Genomic DNA, 20,716 nt, shown 5'->3' on the forward strand with positions numbered 1-20,716 from the left:
TTTTTAAAAAATATTTTCAATTTCAAAATTTTATTTTTTTCACCCCTACCCTTGACCCCCCCAACCCCCCTCCTACCCAGCCCCCCTCCAAAAAAAAAAATATTTCAAATTTGTTTTTAAAAAATATTTTCAATTTCAAAATTTTATTTTTAAAAAATATTTTCAATTTCAAAAAATGGACTAAGGGAGTAGCATTAGTCCCTTGTTTACAACATCAACTTTGTGATATTTTTTTTATCATGGCATCATCAATTAGATTCTTATAGTTGTAAGTTATTGATGTTGCAGCGCAAATGGGCAGGCTGCATTTGGGTGGGTTAAAATAGGTTGAGTTAATAAATGAGCAGGTTATGGGTCCGCCTAAAAGTTACTTGAATTGAAATGAACTAAAATGCATGTCAAAACTTAACCCGTCCAATTCCTACTAAGTTTTTGTTGCTTTATTTATTTTTTATTATAACTATGTATAACTTATAAAATGTGTTTTTGAGTATATTTTGACAAGATTTTTCATTGATCAATGTGGGATAGATATTGTCCAAACTTTCATAGGATGAAATGAGCTGAGCTAATAAATGGACAGGTTTGGGCGGGTAATGATTTCATGGATTAATTTTGTCCACTCTACTGCAGCCCGTGCTTTGAACTCCATCTTCCAAAAATGGGGGATTTCTGCAACAAATCATTGGAACATTAGTGGTGAGTTATGCAGCGGAGATGCCATTGATTCAACTTCAATCCTAGAGTTTAATCCCGCCATCAAATGTGATTGTTCTGCCAACAATGGAACTCTTTGTCATATCACTGGCTTGTAAGCCACTCTTTTCCCCGTGTTATTCACTTTATTGACATTTTTAAAGAGACAATCTAAAACGTTGATCTCCTTTTAATGTATATACATATATATAGAGAGACATCTTTTAAATGTTTGCGATTTGTAGTTAGTAGACACACATTGAGTGAGGTTGAAGTATCTAGTAAGAACAAGCCTGCCTCAAGTTGAGTTAGCTAAGCTACAGTTGTAGCCAAGTTAAGGAAGCCTCAGCCATCTGTGTATTTCGCCTTATATTTGTGTTTACATATATGTACTGCTGCTTCTTCTTCTTCTTCTTCTTGTATCCAATAGGATGTAGTGTTCGGTATATTTACTTACCATGCAACTCTGACTTCTCTTTTTCAATCATTCTTTACAGGAGAGTTTATGAATTGGACGTCTGGGGTGAAATTCCAGATGAATTATGGAGCCTTACCTTCCTCGATGATCTGTACTCGTTTCCTCCTATGTGTAGTTTTATCCTAGACTGTTCATGTTTGATCTCCCCACTTCTGATATTTTTGTTACAAAATGCAGCAATTTGGGCCACAATTACTTAACAGGCACACTGTCTCCATCCATTGGCAAGCTGACTCGGATGAAACGTCTGTAAGTCTACTCTGTTTCAGTTGTTTGTACACGTGATATTTTTGGTGTTAACATGTTTGGAATAATTTTAATATTTGGCGTCTCCAGAGCCTTTGACATCAATGCATTGTCAGGGGAGCTTCCAAAGGAACTTGGATTGTTGACCGACTTAAGTTCATTGTATGTTCTCCTTATGTCCTTTGGACCCTTGGTTCTGTGATAATATCATTGATTTACGAAGAGCATCAGTCTTCATCACTTCTGTTTTTTATTCACCTCAAAGATGCAATTTTACTTTGCTGCAGTAGTTTTGGTACAAACAACTTCGCTGGACCTCTGCCTTCAGAGCTTGGAAACTTAACAAAACTGATACAAATGTAAGTTGTGATGCATCTTTTGACATCTTAAAAACGTTACCATGTCAAAATCTTGTTAGAGTTTTACATTTTGCATGGAATTTATACTATTTGTTTATCAATATCATGTTGAATTTTGATGGTACTGTGTTGTTTATACATCAAATGCAAGGCCAGAAAATTGTAACCAGATAGAGCAGGAGGTTGTCAGGATCGTTTCTTCTTGGTGTGTGTCAACCATTTAACTATTCTGCCAATGATCTAAAGCAATCTGCTGTTCTTCTTGTTCTATTTTTGTGCCAGTGGAGGGGGTATAGGTGTTTAATCCTTCTCTGATTTTCTGATGAAGTAATCGTGCCTTCTGTCACGAGTATGATAAGCTACATTAGGTTCTTATTATGTGTAGCATGTCATTGATTTTTCAGAAAATGCAGAGTACGACATGGACAACACATAAAACTCTCATTTTACGTACATTAGTATCCTTCTCGTTTCTCTTTCCATTTTATATATTTTAAGCTTTAAAATCCTAATCTGAACACGCAACATACAGAACTAGATATGAAGGGAGAATAATATTTCATGAAATAGATAGCACACAGTTGAAACATAAAAGATGCCAAAAGATGAAACATATTCTAATGAAGACATGAGAGTTTCTATCAAACATAGGCATCTATGGCGTACTGAATTTTCTCCAACAAATCTCATGCTTGACAAAATATATAACATGCATGTGATAGCCACTTAAAAGAACATCAAATGTGGTCAATGAAAAGCTAACTTTAAGTTATATAAGTTATTTTCTCTTGAATAGTGCCTTCTTTAATAATTTTTATCTTCTCTGAAGAAATATTGTTTCCTTGCATAGTTATCTCGATAGTTCTGGTGTTAGTGGTCCAATACCATTGACGTTTGCGAAACTGCAGAACTTGGTCACAGTGTAAGAGCTCTCTGTCACATGCTCCTTCACTAGCTTCCCAATTTCTACTTAGACATATATGTGTAGTAAATCTCACGGGAAACTAAACTATTTGTGCTTTCAGGTGGGCTTCAGATAATGATTTTACAGGGAGGATTCCTGATTTCATTGGAAATAATTGGTCAAAGCTTACCACACTGTAAGATCACAATTATTTGAACTATGTCCAGTTTGTTATTCTCAAATTGTTTCGAGAATGGTGTCTTACTTTTTCAGTGCAGCATTGCGATAATGTTCCTTACTGCATCTCCTCTCTAGCATAGTCTGTGACTGATCTTTCTATTGCCACAGGAGGTTCCAAGGAAATGCTTTTGATGGTCCAATACCAGCTTCCTTTTCCAACTTAACCTCTCTGACCGACCTGTGAGTTTTTGCGACTGTTATTATCATTTTGTTCATAGCTTAGAATCCACTTTTACATTTAGCAGAATCTGATATTTCCTCTTCTGCATAACTAACAGGAGAGTAAGTGATCTATCCAATGGTAGCTCTTCTTTTGACTTCCTCAGGAATATGAAGTCTCTCAGCAAGCTGTAAGGAATATGACACAGTACCACATGCTACAAAGCTTGACATTTTATTTCTTTTCTTCTTCTTCCCTGACACAACTAAATTCGGTACTTTCAGGGTTTTACGGAATAACAATATTTCAGGTTCCATCCCAAGTAATATGCGAGAATATCATAGCCTGTCTCTACTGTGAGTTTTTATAGACATTTTAAGACCTCGGTATTTTGGATTGAATTTTAATTATCTCACTTATGGCATGATATGTGAGCGTAAGCACTTTTAACATTGTCGTGCTACTATATTCAACTTGAGTTCACGTGGAAGACGTTGGAGCCCTCATTCATTAATTACTACTCATTTGGGCTGACTTTTATTTATCTTCTTCTCAGGGATTTGAGCTTCAACAATTTGTCTGGGCGTATTCCAGCTGCACTTTTCAATCTGATTTCGCTGACTCACCTGTAATGATCTAATGTTTGCTTATATTTGGTACCACCTTAACGGTATCTTCATGTGCTAATGCCCTTTTTAATCATCAGGTTTCTTGGTGATAACAAGCTAACAGGCGCCCTGCCAGCTCAGAAGGGACGGTCTCTCCAGACTATGTGAGTAACTCTTGTTTTTATATGATATCCTTTATGTTGGAATGAATATGCTGAACTTTCAACATTTTCACTATCTTTTTAAGAAGAATGAAGGACTACTTCTGTTATAAGTGATTTCAGCACCTTCCTTACTGGGTAATGCATGATAGGATATAAATACCAGTGACTTTACTAGATTGGTTCATAATATCTAGCATGTTATTGTGTCAGTGTGTAAAAAATAGTTTGTTCATCAGTTTAAAATTTCCAAATATCTCTCCTTCAAATATTATCTGATGCTGTAATTTCATGCGGCTGTAGCAACATAGGCTTTCTACATATGCATCATCTAAAACAACGATTTTTATCAATTGTAGCAAAGAAAGAAGCTTCATAGAAGTCAAAATAGGAAAAAATAAAAATGCCTAGCAACTTTTTTCTGTGGATATAAGGCTTTAATTGAGAGAGATCGAGGAAAAACTTCTTCTTTCCTGGTCAGGTCAATAAAGAATGGATTTATTTGAACCCTTCCAGAGTGGTATCTCATTGATGGCTCAGGCATTGCTACTTATGCCTAGATCACAGATAAATTGAATTTTTATTGATAAGACCTTTGCAATTGTAGCCAATATCTTATTATGAGTAATTTCGACAACTTCAAGAGAAAAAGAGGCATTTACTAGATTGTTATTGCTCAAAAACTTTTTGTCTATCTTTCTAGATCCCACTAGCTTCTGTCTCTTACTTAATCCCATCGCCATACAGTTGCATTAGTAATAATTTCTTAGATGAAATAAATGCTCAACATTTTCTATTTTTTGGATGCAGAAATATCTGAAATGTTTAGCTAGTTGTTGCTTAACGTCCCTTCTTTTTATGTAGAGATTTATCATACAATGGGTTATCTGGAAGAATCCCTGCTTGGATCAATGACCCAATTGAACAATTGTATGTATAGAAATAGCTGAAATCTACATAATGGTTTGCCTACTCTTTTTTCCCAGTTTCCACTGTGATCATTATGCCACCACTGATATTTGACAACTTGCAGAAATTTAGTTGGCAACAGCCTTACAATAGGACAATCAGACGATGGGTAATTGTAAATCTAGTTGTCAACAATGTTGTAATTATAATTAACACTGATAGTTCCTTTTGTTTTCAGTTATCTGCGTTCGGGGTTAGATTGTCTTCAACGGAACTTCCCTTGCAATATAGGATCTCCGAGATGTAAGTGCTTCATACAATTCCTTGATGATAAAAATCCTATTCCAAGTTTCTGGTTCCATTAGTATGGATAAGTTTGAAAATATTTGTTCTACATTTTGTGTCTATAAATCACAATATAAGAGTGGTCAGCATCCATCTAGTTGAATTCGTCCATTTAAGGTAATATACCAAATCTGTAATATTTGCTTGCATCTACTTCTGGTGCTCAAATATTTAACTGTTTTGCTGGTTTCTTATCTTCTCATGCATGTGATTTTTCATAATTCACAGATTCCGGCTTTGCAATTAAATGTGGGGGACCTCCAATAAAGACTAGTAATCAGATATCGTATGAGAGGGACAATGAAATTCTGGGTCCAGCCTCATATTTCATAACTAGTACAGGGAGATGGGCTGTTAGTAATGCTGGTCTGTATTCTGACCGTCCAAATCAGAGCTTCACAAGCTTCAAATCATCTCAGTTTTCAAACACCTTGGATTCACAACTCTTTCAAACTGCACGAATTTCCTCTGGATCACTTAGATACTATGGCTTGGGCCTTGTTAATGGTATTTACACTGTGAACCTCCAGTTTGCTGAGTCAGAAATCTTAAATACCCCAACTTGGCATAGTCTTGGAAGACGAGTATTTGACGTTTATGTACAGGTATGCATTATTTTATTAAAACAGAGAAGTCCTTATTTGCCTTGAAGAGTTGAAGACATATTATTCATAAACAAAGAAATATTGGAATTATTTGGGTCTGAAAAGAACATCACTTTTGATTTTGAGGTTTCATATAGTCGACTCCTACTTTGATGCATAGTTAATTGATTGACTGATGTAGACAGGTTGTCCTCCTTTCTTTTACCATTTCTCAAAACGAAAATCGCAACCTTATTTCACTGCTTTGAGCCATTCAATACTGCTCACGACAAACTTGTTTTGTAGAAATAACTTTTATTCTCCTTTCCTACATTTACATCGTAAATTAACTTAATGATTTGATGATTATCTTTTCCAGGGGATTCGGAGATTGAAAGATTTTGACATACGGAAGGAGGCTGGGGGGTCCCTAGCAGCTGTTCAAAGGCAATTTATAGCTCTGGTTTCTGAAAATTATCTTGAGATACATCTGTTCTGGGCTGGAAAAGGGACCTGCTGTGTACCTATACAAGGCACATATGGACCTTCCATATCAGCAATTAGTGCAACCTCAGGTATCCATGAATTACCGACAATCTGTTCAACCACAAATAAATTAGATTCTTAAATGTAGGCATTCAAAGCTGAACTGAGACTGCCAAGCTTTTCTACAGATTTAATTCCCCCTGCTAGCGAGCAGCCTTTTACTACAAAAAAGAACTGGACTGGCCTGATTGTGGGTATCGTTGTTGGTGTTGGAGTCATAAGCTTGATTTCATTATTTTTAGTCTATTACCTAATTCAGAAAAGAAAACAGCAACAGGCTTTGGAGGATGAAGGTAAGAAACACAAACTGATCTATAATGGTTCTTCCGGTTTTTGACTTTTAAGTGATTCATCTATCTTTAAGTTTAACTGCTTCTTGGAAGCTGTCTAAGACTGGATCATACAGTAAAGTCGCTTGACCAACACTTCCATTTCAAGATTAAAGTTTTCTTGGAAATGCTTGTGGCGCATTTCTTGATTGGACACTTCTGTTTAGACTGCAGAAGTTAAAAGTAAAACGCATGAATCACCCGAGCAAGAGTAATGCAAGGAGTCAGCACATGCATTTCCCACAGTTTTTCAGCTTAAGAAATAATGTATAGTGTATGTGCTAGTTTATAAGTCCCAGAAACTGATTCATCTTATTAAGGATATGTTTCTCTTCAAATCTGCAGAGTTCCTGGGGATAGAAACCAGACCCTACACTTTCAGCTATTCAGTACTTCGAGCTGCGACTGGTGACTTCTGTATTTCCAATAAGCTTGGACAGGGAGGTTTCGGACCAGTTTACAAGGCAATCCATTCTTCTATATGAATTTCTGAAGTAACTAGTGTTCCCAATATTGCTATGTTTGTTGCACCTATAGCTCACATGTGTCTCATATAACCTTGTTCTTTCCAAAGCCTTTCTCTTTAGTGATTTCCTTATTTCCATTTCTAGACATTGTGGCCTCCAATAATCTATATCTCTGCCATCAAGAAATGTTTTGTGGCTAAATTCTTGTACTCTCTTGTTTGCTTTAGTTTTGCTATGAATTATGGCTAACAGGAAATGATTTCATTGAAATTGTCTGAACCTTGAACCAACTTTTGTGGTCCATAGGGAACACTTGAGGACAACAGGATTGTTGCTGTTAAACAATTGTCTGTGGCATCACATCAAGGAAAGAGTCAGTTTGTGGCAGAGATTGCTACTATATCAGCTGTACAACACCGTAATCTTGTGAAACTCTATGGTTGCTGCATTGAGGGAGACAGGCGATTACTTGTTTATGAGTATCTTGAAAACAAGAGTCTTGATCAAGCATTATTTGGTACTAATATAATGAATACAATATCTTGGAATTTCTGCCTTTCCTCAGTAAGAGAAGAAAAAAATACTTCTCATTTTATAGAATGATATTGAGATTTTGGTTTCAATTGCCCAGAGAAAGGATCATTATATCTTGACTGGCCAATACGCTTCCAGATTTGCTTGGGAGTGGCAAAGGGTCTAGCATATCTTCACGAGGAATCTCGAGTCCGTATTGTCCATCGAGATGTTAAGGCCAGTAATATTCTGCTTGATGCAGACCTGAACCCTAAAATTTCAGATTTTGGATTGGCAAAACTTTACGATGACAAACAGACTCATATAAGCACTCGTGTTGCAGGCACAATGTTAGATCCTGAAAATTGAGTGTGTCATATTCTTTGACTCCTTTTCTATAGTTTTGTTTCGTGAAGCTAGTTTTTTTTTGTAGAGGGTATCTTGCACCAGAATATGCCATGCGTGGACATCTGACTGAGAAGGCTGATGTGTTTGGCTTCGGAGTTGTAGCTCTAGAGATTGTCAGTGGTAGACCAAACTCTGATGAGAGCTTGGAAGAAGACAAGATCTATCTTCTTGAGTTGGTAAAGTCCTTCCCTTCGATCTTTGCTTTTAGTAAAGCATTAGAACAATGAAATATATGTGTTTTCATCGGTTGCTGCTGCAAGTCGTTATGCAACTTCTAGCTTCAGGCATTTTATTCAATGTAAAGAATGGAAGATTCACAACATATACCACTTGGATTAACGAAATGGAAGAAAATTATTCCTTTGAATTCGTACTTTTCTACTTTTAATCTCTATTGTCTTTTAAGACTTTTACTTATCGCGTTGTCCTGTGGTTGCTACATTTTTTGTATAGTTCTAACTTCTAACCATATTCATCACATATCACTGACTCCTGTGTACACTTCTCTTCCAGGCTTGGCAGCTTCATGAGAACAAGCGTGAAACTGAGCTGGTGGATGCAAATTTATCTGAATTTGATGTAGACGAAGTGAAAAAAGTAATAGGGATAGCTCTACTATGCACTCAAACACCCCCGGGGTTACGACCCTCAATGTCCCGTGTAATAGCAATGCTTACAGGAGATGCTGAGGTTGCCACTGTGACTTCCAGACCTGGATACCTGATTGACTGGAAATTTAAAGATGCAACAACCTTCATGACCAAACATTCTTCGCAAATGCACAATTCATCAGTGGGTACAAGTACTGCCCCTAATACAAATTATTCATCATCTAGTGCTGAAACACCAATTCTCAGAGACTTCATTGGAGAGGGTGGATGAAATCTTTTAATTTTCAGTCAGAGATGAAGCGAGACGTCAGATAAACTTTTACCCTTTTGTTTGTTTTGAAGATGTCATCTTTCTTTAGATTCTTTCTGCAACCATTTGTGTATAGGTTTTCGTTGATTTAAGGACTACTATGCCTACCTTTTTTTTAGAGACTGATTCTTCAGACTCAAAAAATCACACTGACTAAAAGATACACGATATTGAGAACTCTTTATTCTCTCCTGCTCTACTTCCTAGTTATGTAGGGACATGAATCGGGATCCCTATGAATATAAAATGCATAATCCACTGAAGTATTACACTATTGTACGAGGCATCTGATGGATAAAATAGCAGAAAAGCTTATAAAAACAAATAAGGGTGAATTGAGTTGCAGGGAACATTCTAAAGAAACTACCTTTGCAGTGTTCCATAACCAGAAACTACAGGCAGAAACAATCAAGCAAAGCTGAAAATGTTGAGAATTCATTGCCAAATAAGATTCATTTTTAACTGCAAAAATACATAAAGAAAACTCAAATAACAAAAAGCAGAACAGTATATTCTGCAACTTCCCTTGCCCACAATTAATTTCCTTTTACTAAATGATTACAGAAGTCAGAAGCTAAAAGCTTGAGGCTTTCCAGTTGTAGAGTATTAAAAGAGAAGATACAGCCCATTTTGCTGCAATTCAAACCTTGCAAGTGTCAACCACACAAAATGGTCCTGGTTAAAGCGAGTACCAGACACGTAACAGAGAAGAAAAACAGAGACACAAAGTCTCTAGCTGACCATTTTCGAACCACCTTAGCTTCAACCCTCAAACTCTTAGCCCTCCTAAGAGCATCAACTTCCTTCAACAAATCAAATTCCATCCCTTTTCTCTTCAACTCCTCCACACACTTAGCCAGTAATTTCCCATCCTCTTTCTCTCTCTCCAACAGTTTCTCTAAGTGACTCTCCGTATCCGTCTTGTACCTAACAGCCCAAATGATACCCATAGAACAGAGGAGAGAACAGATTGACGGGATCCATGAACGGTGGCAAAGCCCGGTTTTCGAAGCCCATTTGGAGGAAGCACTGAATAAAAGCATAAGCGAAATCGAATGGAACAGGAAGAAAATGCAGTAAAGCTGGGTGATTTCATTGCGGACGGAATCGATTTGGGTTTCTTTGGTAGCGATTCTGTTGAGGATGAGTTCTTCTTCTTTCAGCCATTGTTTGAGAAGCAACTTGTGAGTTGGGGTTTCTGCGATTTGGTGAAGTGGGTGTAAGGGCTTGGATTCCATTATTGAAGTGTTGCTCGCCATTGGAGATCGAAAGTTGCTTTGGGATTAGGGGAGAATGGAGGTGGCGAGCGGGGGGGAAAAGTAAAGAGGAGCCCTCCTTTTTAACGGTCCTTTAGGATTTGAAATTATGTAACGGTCGATTTTATGGATTTCGTCAAATGTGACTGACTCCTATATTTACAGATCTAGCAAATCTTAGCTGGATCTGGATTCATCACTATATTTTTTTCTTTTTCTTGTGAAAATGGGAAAACGTCCTACAATTATTTATATAATTTTTTTTCCTTTTTCCTTTTGAGGTTTTTGAATATGTTGTCTTATGAAATAGCACGTGCAACTTTTTGTACAAGTTGAAGAAGTTTTTAACTATTTGTTTAGTGGCAAAAATGCTTCGATTTTTATATCAAGTCATCTACATGTCATCATCTTCCATTATTATTTTAACTTTTGATGTTTGAGGAAAGTTAGTTTTATAGTATAAGATATCTAAACTAAAAATATCTTATTTTGTGCCTATTCAAAGAATAGTAGCTGTGAATTTTTTCTTGTCATAAAAAAAGAAAGATATCTAAGCTAAAAATGCCATCTATATTGCATAAGAAGATATTTGTGACTTTTTGGATGAGAATCGAAGTGAACTCTTTGTTGCCGTTTTGTTTAATAAAGGATCAAATCTTTCATGGTCACAAACTCTCTTAGGTAAGACTATTTGCTTGAAGAAAACTCTTGTAGAGTTTGATACTAGACAAGCTCCCTCGACTAAATTACAAAAATTAAATAATTTTTCCGTCCTTTGATTAATCACGTGAGTACACATTCAATCACCGAATGGTTATGAACTTGTTTATTATGATAAAGTGATAAACTGAAATGATGTTACATATATTCAATTAATTGTGATTACAAGATAAAACTATAGTATAAAATATCAATTATATATTCATTGTTTGGAGTAAATATTAACCGTATAAGTAAGTTTTTTTTTCTTGTCAGAAGTACACATTATATTAGTCATTTGTCTCATTTTTTACTTTGATAGAGATTTAGTTGAATAAAAATAAGGATATAGTAGATTAATAATTGAATATGTTATTGGTGATTAGTATTCAAAATTAAATGGTTCTACACTAGTACTAGTATATGGGAAATGGAATCAGATCTTTTCCTTTTTTATTTTATTTCCTTTCCCAGTGACGGGACAAGAGGAAGCATTTTGGAAAAGGGTGGACCCGTAACTTTGCTCCCGCTCATACACGCATTGCCGCTCCGCTATTTGCTTTGCCCCCGATCGATTACTTCCTTCTCTGACTGATTGTTCCATTTTCTTCAACCTCAATTCTCCCAATTTTTCAAATTCAAGTTGCTGTTTTCTGTATTATTCGATTCAATTTCTTCGAATTAGGGTACATACATACAACACATGGCCTCATCAGCTACCATCAACAAGATCGAAAGAGCTCACCAGATGTACAGGGAAGGTAGATATGCCGAAGCTCTGGGTTTTTATACGGATGCTCTTTCTTTGGCTAAAACAAAGTCCCAAAAGATCGCTCTCCACAGCAATCGTGCTGCTTGTTTCCTCAAACTTCACGATTTCAAAAAGGTTACATCTTTATTTATCTTCATCCATAATTACATCAAACATTTGTTGAATTCGAGCTCTGTAACTTGGAACTTGATGCTTTGACCTTTCTCATTTCGAATGGTTCCGAGTTGCTAGCTGATATAGTGTTGTGAAACCATGGCCCTGGTAACAAATGGCTGCTCTTTTAGAAAATAGCTTTAAAATGAAATTCAATCTTTTACTGAATTCATCATGTACTATAAAGTTTCTCTTTTCAGCAATAACATAGTTCAAATGAAGCAAAAAGGGATATCCTTTTTCCTTTTTATAGTTAATGTTGACCCTACTTGCTTGAGCTTTAAGTTCCAAATCAATAAATCAACTTTTCTTTTTCTTTGATTAGTTACACCCATAGATAGCAAATCAGTGAATCATCTTTTTCGGTTTTCTAGGTCCTTGGTTTTCCTTGTTGGTTGGCTCTTTATATCTCGAAATACACGGGCTTCGATGAGTAGCTTAAGGTCTTAACTGATGTGCACATCATGAACTGAATATTGTATTGGACTTTAGTAGAGGCGTAGCCAGGATTTTAGCGAAGGGTGTTCAAACTTCGAAGAGGTAAATACTAAAAAATGAAAGAAGAAAAATCATGAATGGGCGCGGAATTTTTAAGTGAAGCTACATAATATTTAGCTAAGTCATAAAAGCACTTGTTATGGTACTAACAATCCTATAAATTAAAACTAACTTAAAAATAGAAGAAATAAATTATTCTAGTGAAAGCATATTCCAAATAATTATTCAATTCTACTCGAAAAGATTTCATATCTTGAATTTTTTTTAAATAATAAACTCATTAGAAACAATACTAAATATCTCTTCATTACATTAGGCACTACGAAATTGCCTAAAAAATGATCAAATTGTATTATAAGTGTTGAGTCCCACATCGGTGAGATGAGAAGAATTTGGACTCTTTATAAGGTCCATTTAACGTGATATCAGAGCTAGGCCCATTCCAATTTGTGGTTTACCGATGTTGGGTCCCCTTATAACTTGTCCACGCTCCAGGTGTCCAATCTAAGCGTGAGGCGGGTGTTGAATCCCACATCAGTGGGATGAGGAGAATTTAGACTCTTTATATGGTCTTGAGAAGTTCTCCCCTCATGAGCTAGCTTTTGAAGTTGAGTTAGATCTCGAATAATGAAATAAAAGAGTATGTTTTGTGCTTAGTTTTGTGATGCCTATAGATAATACTCCATCCGTTTCAAATTATATGATCTATTTTGCTTTCCGAGTGTCAAGTTGACTAATCTTTGAAGCTAAGTTGGATTAAATCAACACTATATTTTAACTATACAAAAATTACTATAAGTTATGATATTTCTCATATCAATATGATAAAAATAAAACATTTTAAAATATTGGTGAAAATTTACATAGTTTGAATCTTGAATAGCGAAAAATATCACATAAACTGACAAAGAGGGAGTAGCTTTTTAATGAAAAATACTTTCCCCTTTTTTTGATACCAATAAAATATTTCTCGTTGTCTTCTTGCAATAATAACACAAGAATCCGTTAAGAAGAATATTTAATATGAGAGTATATTTTCTCAGCACAAGCAGCAAGAGTTAGTGAACGACTCACCTTATTTGTTCTATTTTACTTTTAAAAAGATGTACACAAATAATAGCTGTAGGAATCGAACCCGTGCTTCTTTAGAAAGTCAGACCACCCTTGGCCGCTGAGCTATCACTCTCAGTTGTGTCAAGAGTGTACAAGAGTGAATAATTGTATGTTAAAAACGATATTTCAGCTCTACAAACAATATAATTTTCCTGCAAAGAGTGTTCAGCTGACCACCCTTCCAAGGCTGTAGCTCCGCCAGTGGATGTTAGTAATTTGTTTTCAGTGACCAGGCTGTGTACATAATTGATAACTAGGTAACTGCGAAGTTTTATGTATCCAAGGTTTGCTTGATACCCGAATACAGCCAATTTTTTTTGAATAACTTGTTCATTAATTACTAAAACTAGCATATAGTGTTTCCTATTAGCAAATAGAAATATCCAAGTTAGCTTGAACAATTTCTTTTTATTTTAGGTTTTCCCTTTATCGATAATGTAGTAAGCATATGAGTGAGCGGAAGAAGAAGTGATCACTCAGTCTCAGTTTTAGTAAACCGTTAAACTTGAAGCAGTTGATGATGATGATCCTAACAATGGACAGTACTCCAACAGCGTTGAACGTGTCTCTTGTCAGATATTTATGGCCTTTTTTCTGAGCATATTTTATCAAAAAAATGATGCCTGGTTGCTATAGTTTGTGTTGCTGCAGTATACTGTATGTTCCTCTTGTTATTGTTTGAAGAAAGATAAATTAGAGAAAAGAGGGAGGATTTATCTGTTCAGTGCTGTCTTTGAGCTTACTGTTGGTTATTATATCATGTTGCAGGCAGCAGATGAATGTACATTGGTGCTTGAACTTGATCAAAAACACACAGGCGCGCTGATGTTGCGCGCTCAAACCTTAGTCACCCTCAAGGAGTACCATTCAGCACTTTTCGATGTCAACAGGTTAATTGAGTTGAATCCATCATCAGAAGTGTATCAAAACCTCCATGCCCGTCTGAAGACCCAATTGGTAGTCATTCTGCCTTTCTCTTGGGTTTTCTTTTTATGTTTGTTTACTTTTTTCACCAACTCCTCTCTACCCTTTGCGGCTCTGTCTATGGCTTAACTATAATGGGCCCGTGTTTCTTTCTATTTACATTATGGTGCTGCTTGATGGAGTAAAGTTTTCATGTATATTTTTTTCAAAAATCTATTCGTATGCTACCATTAACTTAATCAAAATGTCATAGTTAAAGCATTTACCATATCTTTGCTAATTCTTAGGGGAAATCAACATCAACCAAATTAGGACGGACTTTTGGCATACATTGGTCAAGCAAATGAATTGACTCTCATTACATTCTGATTTTGTTTCCTCCTTTGTAATTGAGTCACCATATAGTCGAATTTATGTGCTCATATAGAGTAGTGGTTTCATGATTCTTCATTTCTGTGCCAAAAGTGTTCAAAGTAAACGAGATTGTTTTCCTTGTCTATCTGACCCTTTTCATAGATGGTAATTTAGAGATGCTTCTTCTTTTGTTCAAGGAAAGTCACTTGCTCCAATACCTGAAGATGAAGCAGAGCTTGACGAAGATGATGACTTAAAGGTAGATTGGGAAGAACAATGTACAAATAGAGAAACCAATGAAGTTGATGTAGGAGAAGACAAAAGAGATGTTGTGGAAGTAACCACAATAAAAGCCGAGTCTGGAAGTGTCAAACAGACAACTGAAGTCAGTGATGTTCCAAAAATGGAATCGTCTGAACAACAGTCGTCTAGCTGGGAAGCAATCCCACAGCCAAAAGGACATTCACGGCTTGACTATTCTAGATGGGATAGGGTTGAAGATGAGTCTAGTGAAGATGACGATGATGATGATGATGACGATGATTCTCAACCTCAGTATAGATTCCGTGTCAAAACTATTGGTGTGCGAGCTGTTAAGTAAGACGAAGAAAGTATTTAATGCAAATTGGGCCATACAATTCTTTGTTGTTTCATATGAAGAGATCTGAAAGTCTATTGGGCTTCGAAATGATGCTAACTTTGTTTCATTCAGCATCACGTGGAAGCTCTGGCTCATGTTGATAGTTCCTTGTACTTGTGAGCATATAAACCTTATACTTGTGAGCATATAAACAATGTACATTTTATATGAAGTGAGAGAGCAACAAAAACTGGGATATCATCTGCCAGAGTGAGATGGTTCTGGCAGTGTTACTATGACTCTAGTGCTGTTTTGATTGTTTTCCATTCCGGAAAACTGGTGTCCAGGCTGCTGGCTGTACAATTCTCTTTGGTGGAACATTGTAGATTTACGTCTTTGGATGCATGATTCTGTTGAATGAATGAATTGTGAGACCACCAACAGTGTGTTTCTCCGTTAAATCAATGAGAAGAGGAACATACCTTTCTTCTTCTTTTTGGGGTTGTGTTGTATCTTTTTACATTAGCAAAGCATATTTTGTATTGATAAAGAATCATAATCCCCCCAAATTAAATTAAGTACTAATAATATCTGCAGTCACCTTTGGTTTCTAATCCCCTTTTTTTTGGGATGAAGTTCAAAGTACGTTAATGAAACTAATTGTAACATTTGAAATTAAGGTTTGATTGCAACTTTACCCTTATTTATCTATTTAGAGATAAAGTTCAAGTACACAAACTTCTTGTTTAGACAAAGTTAAAATTAGAATTCAAAGTTAATGATATCAAACTTATGCATGATTCATAGCTCGTTTTAGTTACTAAATTCACAAGTACATATATACACATAATAGAAATAGTTTTTATTTTTTACGACAAATACAAGGTCTAACCTAATAGTTTACTAATATAGTAGCAGTAGCCCGCCCTTTGTTACTAAATTTAGCCAAAAGTCAGTATATATTTGTTTTCTAGTGTAATAGAAAGACATGGACTGGGGGCCCAAACAGAAAAAGACCCCAAACCTTTGGAGGGAAACCCAATTAAAATTCAAACCCACCGCAGATAGATCCTTTTTGGAAACAAAAACAAAAAAGAAAAAGCATCGTCGTCGTGCCTAGCTCACACACATTCCTCCATTTCCAAACCCCATTTCTCTTCAATTTTCAGAAATTAGGGTTTGGAAATTCTGGAGATGTCGGAGAACAGCATCATCGAAAGCAGACGGAATGCCGGCCCGGATTTTCACCTTTCCGATGAAATGCTTTCTGTTATTCCGACGGACCCATATGACCAATTGGACCTTGCCCGGAAGATCACCTCCATGGCAATCGCTTCTCGCGTTACAAGCCTGGAGTCTGAGATGGACAGGCTCCGACAGAAGCTTAACGGAAAGGATCGCGTCATCCTCGACCTCGAGGATAAGGTCTCTCAGCTCGAACAGGCCTGTCACCAGGCCGAATTGCGATTGAACATCACTCTCCAAGATAATGTATTTCTGCAAAAATCACTTCTTTTGCTTTTGCTTTTCATTTCCATTTAAAGGGAATTAATCTTTTTCTTTTTTTTTAACAAAAGAATAAATTAATCTTTTTTTTTTTTGGGAATTAAAAGATGAAACTGTCGAAGGAGAGAGATAATCTGGCTTTTACTGCAAAGAAGCTTGGTCGCGACTTAGCAAAGGTTAATACTTTTCTTCAATTATTATTATTTTTTTGACTTCTCCTGGTCAATTGTTGGAATACTCTCTCATGAATCATGGTTTTTATTTATCTGTTTATGCTCTAGCCTTTCTAAGCTTATTCTGGTCTATTTTTTTGAAAAACTTTTGAGGGTTACTTTCAATTGCTGATTTAGATGATCAATTCACCAGCAAGGCTAGTGAAACAGATGTTCTTTTTCTTGTAATATTAAAGTAACTCTTACTAGGCTAAGTCTCTGGAAACTAGATGTAGTATTACTTATGCTGACCATCATAAAAAATCTTGAAGGGAAAAAAACACCATTTTTAACATCTGTGGATGTGTCTGGGATTGCAATGAAACAGAACGTTTGCTACTTGCTTAGTTGATTTGGAAAAATCATGCAAAATTAAATGCTTGACTACATGTCCCTTCACACATTTGGTTTAACATGTTCTTGGTGTCAATTTATAAACCTGAGATAATTTTTGGGGAGCAGGAGGGGGAGGGGAGGCATCCATGCTTCATTTTGTTCTTGGGATGCAAATGAAGAACTTCAGCAGTTGAATTAATTTGCTCTTGTGTTATATGGAATACAAACAAGTAAACTGCTTGCTAATAAGTTCATTTAAATGTTTGAAGTAGAGCTCATTTCATGATGATTTACTTTTCCTGGATGGCTGATGACAATGCTAAAAATAAGCACACAGTTTGTGAATTTACCATTAGTGACATTTATAATACACATGGAAGAGAAGAATCCTTTCCCTTTATTTCAACTAAAATTGTTATTATACTTGCTAAATACTGCCAGCGAATGTGAAGTGTTAAAAAATTTAAAAGCAGAGACTTATGTTTTCTGCTTTATATACTTTCGGTTCCTTCACAGTGCTTTTTTCCTGGTATTGGACAGTATTCTTGTCATCCTTCTAATGAAAGAATATTGAAAGTGGAAATCTCATAGTCTAATTCATCTTCTATTTTCATTTCAACTGCATAAACTTACTTCCTTTTTTGTTTAAACAGTTGGAGACTTTTAAAAGGCAATTGGTGCAGTCTTTGAGTGATGATGACTCATCTGTAAGTTTCATAATATTCATTTTTTGGCATTTCTTTTGAGAGTATTATTAGAAGGTCACCAGCACTTGCAAAAAGAAAATTTGGGTATAATCTGTAATATTCTAAACAAGAATGAACTTGATTTCCATTTGACTTGTAGGACAGTACAAAAACATGAGGCTCAATCTCTTCTTTTTAGAAGTTTTGTTTCCCTTCAAGAATTTTCTTCTTTTCTTTTATCGACTGTGATGATCTTTTCTTTTTTCACCATGGCAGCAAGCTGAAACTGTTGATATTGGCATTTATGATCAATCTATTCATAAGTCATATCCTTTAAAAGGTAGTTTCACCATTGACATTTTAAGTCCTTTGAATTTTGTTTGCTTTTCATGTTCCAGATATCATGTAACTTTAGCTGTTTCAAGCTATGGAGACCTCATGTTCTGAGTTTGATTTTGATAATTCTATCTTGCAGAGGAGGTGAATAGCTACACAGTGCATCATTCTTTCAGTGGTTCTGTAGACGGAAGAGGAAGTAATGGTGATGGTATTGACTTTACATGTTCTTACATGAGAATATTAGAATGTTGTGAAAGCTGTGTAATTATTATATCTTTTTTCTTGGATCCAGCTTCAAATCACTCTTTGCAAAGGTTTTCCAGCCCTTACATAACACCACTGCTTACTCCAAGTGACACACCAAAAATAACCTCTGCTAGTGTTTCCCCCAGACGATGTTCTGCTGCAGTATCTCCTCGGAGGACATCTGGCAGTACCTCTCCAACAATTCCTCAATTTCAACGCCGAGTTTCAATGTCATCATTCTATCCTTCGAGTCAACAGTCCTCAGCAGCTAACTCACCTCCAAGGGCACGGCCGAAACCAGGTTTCCAAGAGCTATCTTTTTTCTTTCCAATTTCCTTGTATAAGCTTATACAAATGTTACTGCTGTAGATCTGCACTTCTGTCATTACACACATAGAGAGTCATTCTTTATATGAGATGCAAAGTTGTGTTGACTCCAATATTTACACTATATACACGATTTTGCTCAAGTGTAAAAATGATTCTATACGTGTGTAACAAACATTCGACTACCTTTTCTAGCTGATGTTGTTTCCATTTGGACAAATTGTTGTATTACTAATTAGTTCATGTATGTGAATTTTAAGCTCAAACTCCTCGAGCTGATGGGAAGGAGTTCTTCCGTCAAGCCAGGTATCTAATTTTTTGACTTTTGTTCTTTTTAATTCATCCGAGTAAACGATCTTTCTCCTGATGATCAGCATGTGTTGATTCAGGAGTCGTCTGTCTTATGAGCAGTTCAGTGCGTTTCTAGCAAACATAAAGGAACTAAATGCTCAAAAGCAATCTCGTGAGGTGATGAATATAATCTTAGTTATTAGACTGTCCTATGATTACCTTGTATTTGCTTAGTTCAATATCTAAATGCTTTTCTGCTTTTTCTTTTTGCACATTGTATTATTTTAGGAAACTTTGAAAAAAGCAGAAGAGATTTTTGGAACGGATAACAAGGATCTCTATCTATCATTCCAAGGGATGCTTAACCGCGGTGTTCGTTGACAGTACAAAAAGTCATCTTGGGTGTATATTCCCATCTTATGGTAGCTTAAACAATTAACATAAGTCTTACTTAGTGATCTAAAGTTGACCAAAGGACTTGTGAAACTCTTGAGCTATGTTCCAACTTGAGGTGCAGTATCACTAAACATCAGCTCAGAAATCTTTTGAGGTGCAACCTTGTAGAAATTCAAACAATTGAGATTGGTACAGATTGTGCTATTGCTAGCTGATGAGTCAATGATCTCATGTTTAAATTCTCATTAAATCATGGATATATGCTGTAAATTATTCCCTTCTTTTTCTCTCATTTCAGTTTTGCATTTTCAATTTTAATGTCACGTGTGGCACATCTGAGAGGAGCGGGTGGTGCCAGCAGATGGCAGTTGAATCAACTTGTGAGTTGAATTTCCTTCTGTTGCTGCTCTCGCTCTTTCATTTGCACGCGTATGGTATGGGTATGTATATCTTCTTCTGCTTCACTTGAAATTTTCTTCTGTGGAGAAATGAGTATCTGCAGTATTGGCACTAGTTGTGTTATCATGCGGACATTAATATGTAAATTGAAGGGTATACTATTGATACTTAGCATCCATAACTAGCAAACCAAAACTCTGATGTTGTAGTTGTATCTACTGTAAGAATCTAATACAACACACTATCAGTTTCATTGAATTGCAGGATCTCTGTTCATATCCGAACTTGTACCGTTGATTGGTACTTATCAATATTTTCTCCTCACTATACGTAGTAAAGAAATTAAAAATAATTCAATGCCAAGGTCAAGAGGTAGTGAGATGAAAAAGTTAACATGTGGGGTGGAAAAGCAATTGATCCTACTTTTTGACAAGAGGATAATCATGCCTTGATGATAGCGTGCAAAGAATTGGAACATGTAGATTCTCAATATATATATGTTGAACAAGAATACTGCTGTATGATTTTTGTTGATCGCCTTTACCAAAAGAAAGGTGGTATCTTTTTATGATCGATGTTAAATCAATAGATAACCCAATAGCTGCAGCGATCTTATAAAGACTAGAAGCTCTTTTTCCTTTTTCTTGTTCAAAGAATAAAAACATATCAATAAGCAAGTGATAGGATGCATTAATTTGACCCCATAAGGTCTGAATTCCTTGTACTTGGAGAAATAAAAGGAACATGTAAAATCT

General features: G+C 35.9%; 4 protein-coding genes across 8 annotated transcripts in view; 3 read left to right on the forward strand and 1 right to left on the reverse strand.

Moving 5' to 3' along the window:
• Positions 1 to 9,048, forward strand: part of LOC107060341 (probable LRR receptor-like serine/threonine-protein kinase At1g56140) — an 11,243-nt gene extending 2,195 nt beyond the window's left edge. Inside the window, exons 2-24 of one of the 4 annotated variants that reach the window (XM_015308132.1) lie at positions 634 to 811; positions 1,194 to 1,265; positions 1,352 to 1,423; positions 1,511 to 1,582; positions 1,708 to 1,779; positions 2,630 to 2,701; positions 2,805 to 2,879; positions 3,032 to 3,103; positions 3,202 to 3,273; positions 3,368 to 3,439; positions 3,640 to 3,711; positions 3,790 to 3,855; positions 4,717 to 4,782; positions 4,886 to 4,930; positions 5,000 to 5,064; positions 5,335 to 5,711; positions 6,070 to 6,265; positions 6,365 to 6,529; positions 6,911 to 7,029; positions 7,339 to 7,549; positions 7,664 to 7,895; positions 7,979 to 8,129; positions 8,467 to 9,048. In XM_015308132.1, the coding sequence (XP_015163618.1) occupies positions 634 to 811; positions 1,194 to 1,265; positions 1,352 to 1,423; positions 1,511 to 1,582; positions 1,708 to 1,779; positions 2,630 to 2,701; positions 2,805 to 2,879; positions 3,032 to 3,103; positions 3,202 to 3,273; positions 3,368 to 3,439; positions 3,640 to 3,711; positions 3,790 to 3,855; positions 4,717 to 4,782; positions 4,886 to 4,930; positions 5,000 to 5,064; positions 5,335 to 5,711; positions 6,070 to 6,265; positions 6,365 to 6,529; positions 6,911 to 7,029; positions 7,339 to 7,549; positions 7,664 to 7,895; positions 7,979 to 8,129; positions 8,467 to 8,835 (2,963 nt within the window). In that variant the 3' untranslated portion in view covers positions 8,836 to 9,048. Of the gene's footprint in view, positions 1 to 531; positions 812 to 1,193; positions 1,266 to 1,351; positions 1,424 to 1,510; positions 1,583 to 1,707; positions 1,780 to 2,629; positions 2,702 to 2,804; positions 2,880 to 3,031; positions 3,104 to 3,201; positions 3,274 to 3,367; positions 3,440 to 3,639; positions 3,712 to 3,789; positions 3,856 to 4,716; positions 4,783 to 4,885; positions 4,931 to 4,999; positions 5,065 to 5,334; positions 5,712 to 6,069; positions 6,266 to 6,364; positions 6,530 to 6,910; positions 7,030 to 7,338; positions 7,550 to 7,663; positions 7,896 to 7,978; positions 8,130 to 8,466 lie in introns of those variants that run through there. The other 3 variants (XM_015308133.1, XM_015308134.1, XM_015308135.1) reach the window with 3 other exon arrangements.
• Positions 9,049 to 9,289: 241 nt separating this feature from the next.
• On the reverse strand, positions 9,290 to 10,293 carry LOC102579414 (uncharacterized). Its single transcript, XM_006345972.2, has one exon. It carries the CDS (start codon positions 10,131 to 10,133, stop codon positions 9,531 to 9,533), a length of 603 nt encoding a protein of 200 aa, XP_006346034.1. The 5' UTR covers positions 10,134 to 10,293; the 3' UTR covers positions 9,290 to 9,530.
• A 975-nt stretch (positions 10,294 to 11,268) lies between these two features.
• LOC102579738 (protein unc-45 homolog A) lies at positions 11,269 to 15,715 on the forward strand. The gene is made up of 3 exons (XM_006345973.2): positions 11,269 to 11,715; positions 14,134 to 14,322; positions 14,846 to 15,715. The coding sequence occupies exons 1-3, from the start codon at positions 11,533 to 11,535 to the stop codon at positions 15,242 to 15,244; spliced, it is 771 nt and encodes a 256-aa protein (XP_006346035.1). The 5' UTR covers positions 11,269 to 11,532; the 3' UTR covers positions 15,245 to 15,715.
• Positions 15,716 to 16,259: 544 nt separating this feature from the next.
• On the forward strand, positions 16,260 to 20,239 carry LOC102587581 (uncharacterized protein At4g15545-like). Of its 2 annotated transcripts, none has more exons than XM_015308136.1 (9): positions 16,260 to 16,714; positions 16,837 to 16,905; positions 17,931 to 17,984; positions 18,240 to 18,303; positions 18,439 to 18,504; positions 18,595 to 18,849; positions 19,136 to 19,181; positions 19,265 to 19,343; positions 19,455 to 20,239. In XM_015308136.1, exons 1-9 carry the CDS (start codon positions 16,418 to 16,420, stop codon positions 19,545 to 19,547), a joined length of 1,023 nt encoding a protein of 340 aa, XP_015163622.1. In that variant the 5' UTR covers positions 16,260 to 16,417; the 3' UTR covers positions 19,548 to 20,239. The 2 variants fall into 2 exon arrangements, with proteins under 2 accessions (XP_015163622.1, XP_006346233.1); XM_006346171.2 differs by having other exon boundaries at positions 16,264 to 16,714; positions 18,439 to 18,510.
• Positions 20,240 to 20,716: the final 477 nt, after the last annotated feature.

This window comes from Solanum tuberosum, unplaced genomic scaffold (assembly GCF_000226075.1).
Source record: "Solanum tuberosum cultivar DM 1-3 516 R44 unplaced genomic scaffold, SolTub_3.0 scf00076, whole genome shotgun sequence".
In the NCBI taxonomy this organism is placed as follows: Eukaryota; Viridiplantae; Streptophyta; class Magnoliopsida; order Solanales; family Solanaceae; genus Solanum; species Solanum tuberosum.

What these genes read in the sequence shown, in the direction of transcription:
- LOC102587581 (XM_006346171.2), top strand. Translation starts at nt 16,418, where the DNA reads ATGTCGGAGAACAGCATCATCGAAAGCAGACGGAATGCCGGCCCGGAT. An exon ending in ACATCACTCTCCAAGATAAT is followed by an intron (nt 16,715 to 16,836) that starts GTATTTCTGCAA and finishes GGGAATTAAAAG; the next exon opens with ATGAAACTGTCGAAGGAGAG. An exon ending in AAGAGGAAGTAATGGTGATG is followed by an intron (nt 18,511 to 18,594) that starts GTATTGACTTTA and finishes TCTTGGATCCAG; the next exon opens with CTTCAAATCACTCTTTGCAA.
- LOC102579738 (XM_006345973.2), top strand. Translation starts at nt 11,533, where the DNA reads ATGGCCTCATCAGCTACCATCAACAAGATCGAAAGAGCTCACCAGATG. An exon ending in AACTTCACGATTTCAAAAAG is followed by an intron (nt 11,716 to 14,133) that starts GTTACATCTTTA and finishes ATCATGTTGCAG; the next exon opens with GCAGCAGATGAATGTACATT. An exon ending in CCCGTCTGAAGACCCAATTG is followed by an intron (nt 14,323 to 14,845) that starts GTAGTCATTCTG and finishes GTTCAAGGAAAG; the next exon opens with TCACTTGCTCCAATACCTGA.
- LOC102579414 (XM_006345972.2), bottom strand. Translation starts at nt 10,133, where the DNA reads ATGGCGAGCAACACTTCAATAATGGAATCCAAGCCCTTACACCCACTT.